Source organism: Callorhinchus milii, unplaced genomic scaffold, assembly GCF_018977255.1.
Source record: "Callorhinchus milii isolate IMCB2004 unplaced genomic scaffold, IMCB_Cmil_1.0 Scaffold2, whole genome shotgun sequence".
Lineage (NCBI taxonomy): Eukaryota > Metazoa > Chordata > Chondrichthyes > Chimaeriformes > Callorhinchidae > Callorhinchus > Callorhinchus milii.
This window is the reverse complement of record NW_024704743.1, coordinates 12,585,488-12,597,898: the sequence shown is the minus strand read 5'-3', so window position 1 is coordinate 12,597,898 and position 12,411 is coordinate 12,585,488. Positions and strand designations below refer to the sequence as shown.

Here is a 12,411-nt window from a genome sequence, read left to right as displayed (position 1 = left end):
CGATTCTGGGTGTGATGAGGCTTCGGAAACGGTAGAGCGAGAGAACAGAGATCGTGCCCGTCAACCTCCTATCTCAGCCGAAACCAGTACAAAGCGAGGTGACACTAGATCAGAATATCTGGGTGTTGAGGTTGAGGGTAGATTGAACTGTGCAGGGTTTAGAAGGGGAGTATGGCAGGGGGGTTGCAGTTGGGGTGAAGTTTTGCTCAGGATGGCTACCTGAACTCTACGGTTCCTTGGTTTTGGCTGGGGGGGGGGGTTACCTTAGCAGGCTCATTCATGGGTTCGGTCTCGAGAAGCAGGGCAGTTGCCACTGTTACCTCCTCCCTTGGGGCCAAAGATTCGACTATCTGATCGCTCCGGGGTGCCGTTTTGATCATTGGATCGGTGGCAGCCGGCGCGATCTGGATAGCTGATACCAACGCCCTTTTAAGATCTAGTGCTGTCTGTAATTCAGCTATTTGTTTGGCACATTCTATGTGATCAGCGGCCAAATCTACCTTTTGTCTGTTTCTCCATTTCCTCTCTTAACGCTCCCCCTGCATCTTCTAACTGGCGCTGAATTTCCTTAAACGCAGCCTCGAGTTCCATTAATCATTTCGCACTTGAAAATGCATTCTGACCCATGCTGACATGGCTATTAGATGTTGCTGCTAACGGTGCCAGTTAAATGGGAAATTTGCTTTGCCTGCTCACAATTCATAGTTTGATGGTCATTGATCTGGTTCAAGACATACTCCTCTTGGTCCTCTAACTGTTTGAGGGACTCCCTAATTACCTTTGCTAATTCCATATTCCTGGTATCTGCTCTGTTTATTAATGACCATGGCACAGTAAATCGCGTATCGCAACACTCGCTCGGCTTGCTTTTGTGAGCGAATTGTTGTGACACCCAACCCTGACATTTCATCAGGCCAATCAACAGCTCCTTCTAGTGGACTTGCATGATTCTCCATGTTCTCATAGAACCCTTCTAACCCGCATGCAGTACTTGTTTCCCTATTTTATCAATATAGATGTCTAACATAGTTGGCCCTTTTTTTCCTAACTCTTGTTAGTCTTATTCCCCATCTCCTTCACTTATTGTTTGTGTGAATATATATGTGACTTGAGTATGATTCAGTCAAACACTTGAGGTCCCTTTTGTTCGGACAGACAATATTGCTATATTGGCTCTTAGTCTTATGACCAAGACACTTGTCAGTCCCTTCGTGGTCACCAAATTTGTGAAATTGGGTTCAAGCATTTGTCAGAAACCACACCAAGGATATTATTAAACGTTTTATTAGCAATTATAAAACCACACAAGCATAAGCATCACATTACACCCGACGCATTATCATTACCTGTCATGCTTAAATGACTACTAAAGTACTAAACTCTCCCCCCAAAAAAATAATAAATTGATCATTTTCAATCCACGACTGTCTGTGGGACATTGCTGTGCGCAATTGGCTGCCGCGTTTCGCCCACAAATATACAGTCAATTCACTTTACAGCATATTCTGTGAAACGCTTTGAGACGTCTAGAAGACATGAAAAGCGCTATATCAAATGCAAGGATTATTATTATCATCATCTTAATAATACACTCAATACTAAAATTCTGAACATATATAAAAAAACATTATGTGATATATGAAATGTGCCTAAATAATGTCTAACTGTTGGTATGTATATTGGGTATGTGTTTTAGTAAGTAGGAGAGATATTACCAAGCAGGCAGGAAGTCGTGACAAAGTTCTAAGGCTGGCACAAAAGTTAAACATTGTCTCTGGCTTGCTGCTGGATGCAAACATCTCTGGCTTGCTTCTAGCTGCAAACGTCTCTGGATGGTCCACTCCGGCAAGGCTGAACTTGTCCTCTTTGCAGTGCACTCCAGCGAGAGCTAGACTTTGTCCCCTTTCTCTCCTCAGAGGCTCCCCAGAGGCTCTCCAGAAGACTCCTCAGAGGCTCTTCCGAGGCTCCTCTAAAAAAACTAGTTTGGCCATCTGTGTTCTAACTTTTTTTTTTCATGACTTCTTTCCCGCTCTCTGCACTTTCCCAGGCATTCTTTCCCTATCTTCAAGTTGTTTCTCCTTGCACCAGCTAGGGTAGCTTCTGTAAAAGAACCATACTCCTCCTATTCCATCTTATCTAGCCTGACCAAACCACCTGACTCCATGTCCCTGAAGTTTCAATCCTTCTTTCTAACTCTGTCCATGTGACCCGTTCACTTAAGTTTTTTCTCAGTTTTAATCACTAGTTTGTATCCCATCCATTCTCCTGGTCCAATTATCCCAGGTTCCTATCTCTCTTGCCCGTAAGTCACATGCCCTTGTAAGCGCAGATGGCCTACCATCCATCCTCTAGATCCAGCTATCCTTATCTTCCCTGGCCATGGATCGCATTCCAGTGATCTCCTCCTAGCTCGGTACCTCTTTACTAGGACTGTGTGTGTGTGTCACATGACAGTTTTTATTTCTTTAATTCATTCTACTTAATTCATCTATTCACTTCGTGGTCAATAATAGTGATTCTTATACTATAATCCCAACTATTTACACTAACCACTAAAGCAAAGGAAAGAGAAGCACCTGTGAATTTAGGTGATGGGAGTAAAGGTAATACCCAAATTAGTTCCTGTGAATTGTGAAAGAAATCCAGGATTGTAATCTATTAAACTATTAAACAAGTGAAAGACAAAAACCTGACACAATCCAATCAAATCAAAATTACCACGATACAACCTTTTGCTGTTTAAAACATTACTGACCAGCTGGGTTGGGCGTCGCGGTAGAATTCCCGACTCTAACTGGAACATTCGGAGGTAAATCCAAATCTGTTGGGTGGAATCACGAATAAAGCGAATAACTTGCAATGCTTGCAGCAAGTCTTGGTACTGCTCTTCCCGAAACCCCATCACAACAGAGTGGGATTCATAGTGAGGAGGAAGAATGCCTGCAGGGATATTGGACAATTTCAGTCATCAACAAAATGATACAAATCACAATATTTATACCTTCAGCAGCTGAAGTATAACATTCCGTCATTTCCAATATCATACACTATCATAGACATTCCATATCTAGGATTTATCTTTAAAATGAGCTACAATTATAAATAAATCTGTCTACAGTATCTCATTGTCTGGGCTGACACTTCACCACAGTAATGGTGGCTTGCCATTTTCAGATAAAATATTAATAGATATTATTATCATATAAGACCTTCCATGTCAGGACGATACCTTAAAGCACTATGCATGATTTACTGTATTTTGTAGGGCTATCGGCGAACCAAGTTTCCATTTGTTCTTCAAGTGGATGTTAAGGATCCCATCGCACCTTCCGCTAGGTTAATTTGTTATTTACCACTTGGTTGTTTGCGGTCCAACACAAATGCCAATACGTAAAAGTACACTTGACAGTAATTTCCTGTAAAGCACCTCAAGACTTTTCAAAGTGATAAGATATCATAAAAATGCAAGGTTCATCTCTTAATAGAGACTATTTCAACATTTCTGCAATTTAAAACAATGATCGACCATTAATTGTGTTTATTGTCTGGTCATCATGAGTCTCACCCTGAATTGTGGGATTGGAAACTACTTTGTAAGAACTGCCTTCTGTTTGGTTGGAAGGAAACTCCAATGACTATTTTTCAGCCTCTCAAAGCCAAGACATAAGAAAGATAATCTACACAGCAACCAGGAAATTTTGATAATTTTTTCAAGATCACTAGCAGGAAGCATTTCCACTCTGATTGGCAGTCCTGGAAGAGTCAGTGGATAACTCAGCAGCTTTTTAAAGGCTTCATTAAAGGTTTTATATTGCCCTGAACTGACAAGGACTAGGCTGACACCCCAATGCAAGCACTACATTGTTGGATTTGCCATCCTTCGAATTAAATGCCTCTTCAGTAGGATGTTAAACGATTCCACGGCACTACTCAAAGAGAAAGGAGTTTATCCTGGTTTCCTGGTGAATAATCCCCCAAATAAAACTGGTCATTCACTATATGGCTGTACAAAAATTGGCTTCCAGTACACCTCCAAAATACACAGTCAGTCACTTCACGTTACAGTAAATCCTGTGAAGTGCTTTTGAGATATCTTCTCAATATGAAGCATTATATCAATTACAATGAATATCACGATTATGAAAAACATACTTTTTTTAAAAAAGTATAACTATAAATATATATACGCACACACTTACATAGCGCTCTTCATGCAGGATAGTGTTTCAGAGAATGATCAAACTAAATGTACCAATAATGCAGTTTTCACTAATTAACTTGGAAACAACTTGGAGGCAACAAAAGATCAATCAAATCTGAGTTGTTACTCAACAGGAGACCAGGACTTGCTGCAAGCGTTGCAAGACTTGGCTCGAGGCCAGCGGGCGAGCGCAGGATTTTAACAGGAGAACGGAGTAAGGGCACAAGTGAGATCAGCACGCTGCGGCTGAAGTGAGGCCAGCGGGTACCGACAGGGCTCTCTCTGCCGCCTCGTGCAGACACGAGCAGTGAGCGGCAAACGAAGACGGGAACAGCGAGCAGTAAGGCCACAGGAATAGCGAATGAGCGGGCAGTGACTGGCGCGAGCGGTTGTTCTAGGTGCGGAGACGTCATTTTTAAAATCTCCCACCTGAACCAACGGTCGGAACTCGCCACATTAAGTCACTTCCACAAGGCATTTTTCAAATAAACATAGGCTAAGTACAGTTTTTACCTCTGTTATTATCCCAATCTTCTTCCCCCCCTTTCCCATCCAGTCCATTATCTCTTCCCCTCTCTGGCTTTGGTGTAGCCATGATTCGCGTTCCCACCCCTCCTGTCAATCCTGCTTCCTCCCACCGCCCCCCATCCCGTAAACTGTCCCCACAGCATTGCCCTTCAAAATGTCCACCTCCTATCTAATAAAGCCCTCACTGTCCACAAACTCATTGTTGACGAAAACGTCAACATGCTTGCTCTCACTGAAACCTGGTTCAGCCAGGTGACACCTTCCCCCTACTGAGACCATGCGACCTGGCTATAGCTTCCATCATGCCCCATGTCCCAACCATCGTGGCATTGTTGCCCTCATCTCCAGGCCCTCCACTTACTCCTCTGGATCCTTCTCCTCATTCGAGCACCTTACTCTCTACCATCCCTCCAACCACTCCTTAAAAATCCTCATCTATCATCCCCCCAAACCCTGTCCACTTTCCTCTCTGAAATCTCCACCCTCCTATCTTTCCTCTGTGTCTGTTGTGAACGCCTCATCATTTTGGGCAACTTTAACCTTCACTTCACCCCTTCTTGCTCCACATCTGCTGACTTCTCCATCCTCTCCTCCAACAACCTCCCCCTCTACATCAACGCCGCTACCCACATCCATGCCACCCACTAGACCTGGTGATCACCTGGGGCCTTACCGTCTCTGACATCACCATCATTGACAAAGACATCTCAGATCATTATTTCATCTCCCTTAACTTCTCCATCCCCCTCTGTGCCACCCACCCTACTTGCATTTCCTATCCTCCCTGGAGAAAAATCCCCCTCCATGCCTTCTCCACTGCCCTGGAGGTTTCTGAACACCTACTCCTCTGGCCCTCCTCCTGCAAAAACCTATCCTCCTCGGTCACTATCCTAAACTCCCTCTCGGACATCCTCGATACTCTTGCCCCCGTCAACTCCCGCACTACCTCTTACTCACGCAAGTCCCCTGGTACATCAGAAACCTCCGCTCCCTCAAATCTCACGTGCGCTCCACCGAATGCATCTGGCGCAAAATCAATTGAACAGTTCATCAGCAATCTGGCAAGACTGCAGCAAGACCTACTGCTTTGCCTTCGCTTCAGCTAAGTCATCCTTTTACTCCAAAATCATCTTGTGAAGCTAAGGACAACACCAGACTTCCCTTTCTACTATTAACCAACTCCTCCAACCACCCTCCCATACCTCTGCCATCCACTCCTCCAACACCAAACGTGAGAAGATGATGGATTTCCTCGAGTCCAAAGTCAAGGGGATTTGCTCTGCCGCCTCTAGCCCCTCTACCTGTACTCTGTCCCCATCTCCCACTCCTCTTCCAGCCTGCGCCCCCATTCCTTCCTCCACACTTTTGACCCTGTCTCCCTCTCTTCGCTCACCTCCATCATTTCCCGTATGAAACCCACCACCTGCTCCTTTGAACCCATCCCTACTCCTCATCTCCCAACTCCACCTCCTTGTGCCCCTATTAACAGATATTGTTAACCACTCCCGGCCTACCTCCACCGTACCCATCTCTGCTCCCTAACTACCGTCCCATTTCAAACTTTCGTTTTCAAGGTCATGGGACGAGTCGTTGCTTCCCAGCTTCGCTCTTTCCTCTCCCAGCATTCCCGCTATGAACACTTCCAATCTGGGTTTTGAGCTGCTCACAGCACAGAGACAGCTCTGGTCAAAATGACAAATGACATTCTATCCACCTGCAACCAGTTCATCAGCAGATCTCGCAGGACTGCAACAAGACTAACCGCTCTGCCCTCACCTCTGTCTCCTCGTCCTCCTCGACCTCTCTGTCGCTTTCGATACTGTCGTCCACTCTACTCATCTCCACCGCCTCTCCTCACACCTCCACCTCAACAGTTCTGTCCCTGCCTGGTTCCAATCTTACCTTTCCCATTATCTGCACTTCATGCCCACTAACTGCTTCTTCTCTAGCCCTCGCATTATCACGTATGGCGTCCCTCAGGACTCTGTCCTCGGTCCCCTCCTCTTTAATCTATACTTGCTCCCGCTCAATGATGTCAGCTGCAAGCATTGGGTCAATTTCTACATGTATGTGGATAACACTGAACTCTATTCGTATATCCTGTGAAGCGCTTTGAGAAGATGTGAAAAGCTCTATATCAAGTGCAAGGATTATTCTTATAAATCATGAGTCAGAATATTATGGCCAGTATTGGTCACTTTAGGAAAGACATCAAGGCAATAGAGCGAGTGCAGAGGATAATACTGGGGATGAGTGGTTTGGCCTATGAGCAGAGACTGGAGGATTTGGGAGTTTTTCGACTGGAACAAAGAAGATTGAGAGGTGACCTGATAGAGGTCTTTAAATTTATGAGGGGTTTTGAAAGAATCAATAGGGAGAAATTATTTCCATTGATCGTTGAGTCAGTAACTAGAAGTATCAATCTAAAATGACATTGACAAAAGAACTTTAGCTACACATTTAAAAAGTAACTATAATAAGAAAGCACAGAAATATGGTCGACCACAGGCAGTCACTGCACTTTGCAGTATATCCTGTGAAGCACTTTGGGACATTTTTCCAATGTGAAAGGTGCACTAGCAAATGTAAGAATAATTATTATTACACACAATTAAGCATTTGAAATAATTGAAAATAGGTAAGTTTACAGACATACCGAGCAATACTTTCCACACAAGAGCACGGTACATGGAGGGAAGAGGAAAACGCTGAGCAAAAGTGCACAACTTCTCAACATCTGCAAGAAAAATTTAAAAAGTGTGCTGTAATGCTTTGGTTTAAAAACAAAACAAAACCAGGTACAACAAGTATGTGCAGACTATTTGTATGAGAGGTTATTTCTTAGTGCATCCAGACATCATAGATCACGCTGCCCATTATCACCACTGTGACCTTGGAGCACTATGTCGACCTTGGAGCTTTGTTATGTCTTGAGGTATTGCTGTATCAAAATGAGCTACATCTGTGAAAACTGGGATGGTTCCACGTAAAATTTCTCATCCTCCTGGTGACCTCAATTAAACCTGAAATACACCAAACCCAGAACATAGACAAGATCTCCCAAGACTCCACAATCTGGTGCTAAGGGACGATTTACAGAATATTGAGTGTGTAGCTCAGTACAGTACTGAGAAAAATCTGTAGCAGAGCATTACCTGTATTTTAAAACTAAAAAAGATTACAAATTTCCCATGTCCAAATTTCATACAAAATACCATATCTCATTCCAACTCATCCACAATACTAAATTGCACAGCAGAGGATTTCACTTACTGTATCATATAAACTTCTACTTTAACACCAATTTATCTCAGATACACTGAAACATGTAACATTGATTTACCCAATGGATCGTCCTTCAGCAGAATCTCCAGGGATTTCTTCTCTTCAACGCCACGAAACCCAACCTTTTCATAATAGTGGGAACGGAAGTTTCTCTGTGGGTCTTCTGCCATTTTCCAATGAGAAATAAATTGTGGTGTAGTGCTTCTTAGCTCTTAAATGCCCAGGGCTTCTTAAATTCCAAATGCACCACCACAGTGGGTTAGCAATCCAATTGATGCTCTGCAGAACAGTAATTAGGAGGATATTTTAGTAAGGGATATAAAATGGCAATTGTGCACACTTAGAGAGAAGGAAAAGCACCAAATACAATTCCTACCAATTGGAATAAATATTTTACATAACTATTTTGGAACCCACAAATTTCTTAAAATCCCACTCAAAGCCAGAAATCTGCCAACATAATCTGCTACGTATTGCAGTAAGGTTTTCATACGAGGGAGCAGTTAGGTCACTTCTGTTGGCATCAGCAGTCTGGGTTAGATTGGGAAACCATCCAGATACTCTATTGTCATCTAGTGACTGGTCGCATGTATAGATGTCAGGTGTGGACAGGATTGGAGTGGATGTAATATCTGCTTTCTTGAATATTCTGCCAAAAGTGACTGTCAAGGCTCAAATATGAATAATGTGGCTGCTTGCAAGAGATCCAGAGGGCACCCTGCAGAAGTGTTATAAATGGAAAAGGCAGAACCATAGAAATTTACAACACAGATCAAGGCCATTTTGCTTATCATGTTGAAGCAGAAAGCGTAGATTCCTTCAAACACAGATTAGATCATTTTCTTTTAGGAAATAACATTATGGGACATTATAGGTAGTTTTGGGACAAATGTGCATGCGACCGCCGGGCAGGTGGAAAGCGAACTAGATGGAACTTGTTCTTTTTTCCTCTAGCATTTCTTATGTTCTGATATACTTCCTGACTCACCGACCAATACAAATCATTTCTCACTATGGACTATCAAAACCCTTCATATGATCCCCTTAACTTCCTCTGTTCCAGGACAAAAAGCTCATCCCCAGAGAGTATATTCCTATTAAATCTCTTCTGCACCTTTTCTACAGCCTGTGACATTGTCACTGAAGTCGGGTCACCAAAACTGGACACATTACTCCCAACTGTGGTTTAACAAACAATTTATAAACGTTAGGCAGAGCAAGTCAATCTAATTGAAGTCATACATAATAACAAACCTTGCATTTGATATAGCGCCTTATCACTTTCTCTATTCCAGTACAAAAAACACTCATTTTCAGAGAGTATCATAGTAAATCTTTTCTGCACCCTCTTCAAGATGTTTCAAAGCGCTTCACAGATTATACTATAAAGTGAATTGACTGTGCATTTTGTGTAATGTAGCACAAACAGTCACGGATTGAGTGATCACATTTTTTTAAAAAAAGGATCATCACCAATCGATTAACAATTGGGTTCCTATTTACTGCTGGGTAAGCAGGCAGGTGGCTTCCTTGCCTAATGTTTCCCCCTCCCCGGATTTGAACCCCAGTCCTCCGGCTTGGCTTGTAAGGCGAGTGCTCTAACCAACAGGACTCCACCATACTGCTGCCATTTCAACAACTACAACACCACCCTTCATATGGTGAGTGTCTCAGAGCGCTCAGTGATAATGTTCAAGATCCTCATCCTCACCTACAAGGCCATTCACGGCCTCGCTCCCCCCTACCTCTCCGACCTACTGTCCCCCTACCTACCTGCCCGTACCCTCCGTTCCTCCGGCTCCGGTCTGCTCCACATCCCCCGCCCCAACCGCCCCACCATCAGTGGCCGGGCCTTCAGCCTCTCAGCCCCGAGGCTCTGGAACTCTATCCCCCAGTGCCTTCGCCGCCTCCTCCCTTTCCTCCTTCAAGGCCGGTCTCAAGACCTTTCTCTGTGACCGAGCCTTCAGCTCCCCTCTCGACTCTCTTCCTCCTCCTCGCTCCCTCCCTTCCCTCCCCTCACCCTAACCATTTCCCCCTCCTCGCTCCCTCCCTTCCCTCCCTCCCCTGACCATTTCCCCCCTCCTCGCTCCCTCCCTTCCCTCCCTCATCCTGACCATTTCCCCCAATGCTCGGGTCCTGACCCAACTGTGCAGCGCTTTGGGACGTCCTCCTGACGTGAAAGGCGCTCTATAAATGCAATCTTGTTGTTGTTGTTACCGCTGACACACAATCCACGAGAGATTATAAAAATTAGCGCTCCACCTGAAGCGAAGAGAGACTAAAAAAGTTTTGCCACCGCGAAAAGCTGCATAAGAAAGATCTGTTTGTAACAAACCTGTCTCCTGCCCCGGACTCACAGCTCGGGGCTGCGGGGGGGCTTTCAGGAGGGAATTGTCTTCACCAACATTTCAGGCCCCAATGATCACCTTAAATAATAATAACCCGAGCGGCGCTCACCAGGGCCCAGGTTCACGGTCAGTCAGTCAGTCACTGCCGTCCGCCCCTCCTCTAACAAAGCCAGTGCCCGCGCCGCGTCTGCAGGGCAGCCCGGGCCCTCCCTCCCCGGGCCCTCCCCCTCCCGCTCCCCCTCCCGCTCCCCGGGCCCTCCCCGCCCCCCTTCCTCCTCCCCGGGCCCTCCCTGCCTCCCTCCCTCCCCGGGCCCTCCCCCTCCCCCCCTCCCGCTCCCCGGGCCCTCCCCCTCCCTCCCCGGGCCCCCTCCCTCCTCCCTCTCCCTCCCTCCTCCCCGGGCCCTCCTCTCTCTCTCCCCTCCGTACCTCCCCCCCCCCCGGGCCCTCCCTCCTCCTCCTCCCCGGGCCCCCCGGGCCTCTCTCTCCGGGACCCCCCGGGGCCTCTCTCCGGGACCCCCCCCGGGGCCTCTCTCTCCGGACCCCCCCCCCGGGGCCTCTCTCCGGGACCCCCCCCCGGGGCCTCTCTGTCCGGACCCCCCCCCGTGGCCTCTCTCCGGGACCCCCCCCCGGGCCTCTGTCCGGGACCCCCCCCCGGGGCCTCTCTCCGGGACCCCCCCCCCGGGGCCTCTCTCCGGGACCCCCCCCCGGGGCCTCTCTCCGGGACCCCCCCCCGTGGCCTCTCTCCGGGACCCCCCCCCCCCCCCGGGGCCTCTCTCCGGGACCCCCCCCCGGGGCCTCTCTCCGGGACCCCCCCCCCCCCCCCCGGGGCCTCTCTCCGGGACCCCTCCCCCCGGGGCCTCTCTCCGGGACCCCCCCCGGGGCCTCTCTCCGGGACCCCCCGGGGCCTCTCTCCGGGACCCCCCCCCCCTGGGGCCTCTCTCCGGGACCCCCCCGGGGCCTCTCTCCGGGACCCCCCCCCCCGGGGCCTCTCTCCGGGACCCCCCCCCGGGGCCTCTCTCCGGGACCCCCCCCCCCGGGCCTCTCTCCGGGGCCCCCCCCCCCGGGCCTCTCTCCGGACCCCCCCCCCCGGGCCTCTCTCCGGGACCCCCCCCCGGGCCTCTCTCCGGGACCCCCCCCCGGGGCCTCTCTCCGGGACCCCCCCCCCCGGGGCCTCTCTCCGGGACCCCCCCCCCCCGGGGCCTCTCTCCGGGACCCCCCCCCCGGGGCCTCTCTCCGGGACCCCCCTCCCCCCGGGCCTCTCTCCGGGACCCCCCCCCCCGGGGCCTCTCTCCGGGACCCCCCCCGGGGCCTCTCTCCGGGACCCCCCCCCGGGGCCTCTCTCCGGGACCCCCCCCCCGGGGCCTCTCTCCGGGACCCCCCCCGGGGCCTCTCTCCGGGACCCCCCCCCGGGCCTCTCTCCGGGACCCCCCCCCGGGGCCTCTCTCCGGGACCCCCCCCCCCGGGGCCTCTCTCCGGGACCCCCCCCCCGGGGCCTCTCTCCGGGACCCCCCCCCCCGGGCCTCTCTCCGGGACCCCCCCCCCGGGGCCTCTCTCCGGGACCCCCCCCCCCGGGGCCTCTCTCCGGGACCCCCCCCGGGCCTCTCTCCGGGACCCCCCCGTTCACGTGTTTAAAGTGAAGTATCCGAACGGACGGGCAGTTTCAGTTATTAAAACGTGTGAAATTGCTGTGAAAATAAAGCCCATCCGTACCCTTTGATGCAGCATTACCGAGTGATTAGCAATGGACGGTCCTGCGATACGCTATATATAGTTCACCATGAAAACAAATGACGCAAACGTACAGAAAAATAAAGAGCAGCTACAGCTCATCCAGAAGCAGACCAGGAGAGTCTGAGGGCCAAGTGCCAGTCCCGGCAGGAAACAGCTGAGCAAAGGTGTCAGTCAGTGCGAGACGAGGCAGAGAAGAGATACCGGGAGATGGTACCGTGTGTGAGTTCCACGTTAAACAGCTGATCCCGAGACATGTCCGGCGGAGGGGAAAGAGAAGGTCGTTCAGCTGCGCCTCCAAGTACACAAATTGATGGATGA

General features: G+C 49.1%; 1 protein-coding gene across 7 annotated transcripts in view; it reads right to left on the bottom strand.

The window, feature by feature from the left end:
* tbc1d7 (TBC1 domain family, member 7) overlaps positions 1-12,129 on the bottom strand; it is a 31,739-nt gene extending 19,610 nt beyond the window's left edge. For 3 of the 7 annotated variants that reach the window (XM_007906368.2, XM_007906364.2, XM_007906371.2), the window contains exons 1-4: positions 10,350-10,590; positions 8,073-8,293; positions 7,386-7,466; positions 2,756-2,940 (exon numbers count right to left, since the gene is read on the bottom strand). In XM_007906368.2, coding sequence (XP_007904559.1) covers positions 2,756-2,940; positions 7,386-7,466; positions 8,073-8,184 — 378 coding nt within the window. In that variant the 5' untranslated portion in view covers positions 8,185-8,293; positions 10,350-10,590. Of the gene's footprint in view, positions 1-2,755; positions 2,941-7,385; positions 7,467-8,072; positions 8,294-10,349; positions 10,591-12,072 lie in introns of those variants that run through there. The other 4 variants (XM_007906370.2, XM_007906369.2, XM_007906367.2 and 1 more) reach the window with 3 other exon arrangements.
* Between the last annotated feature and the right edge of the window lie 282 nt (positions 12,130-12,411).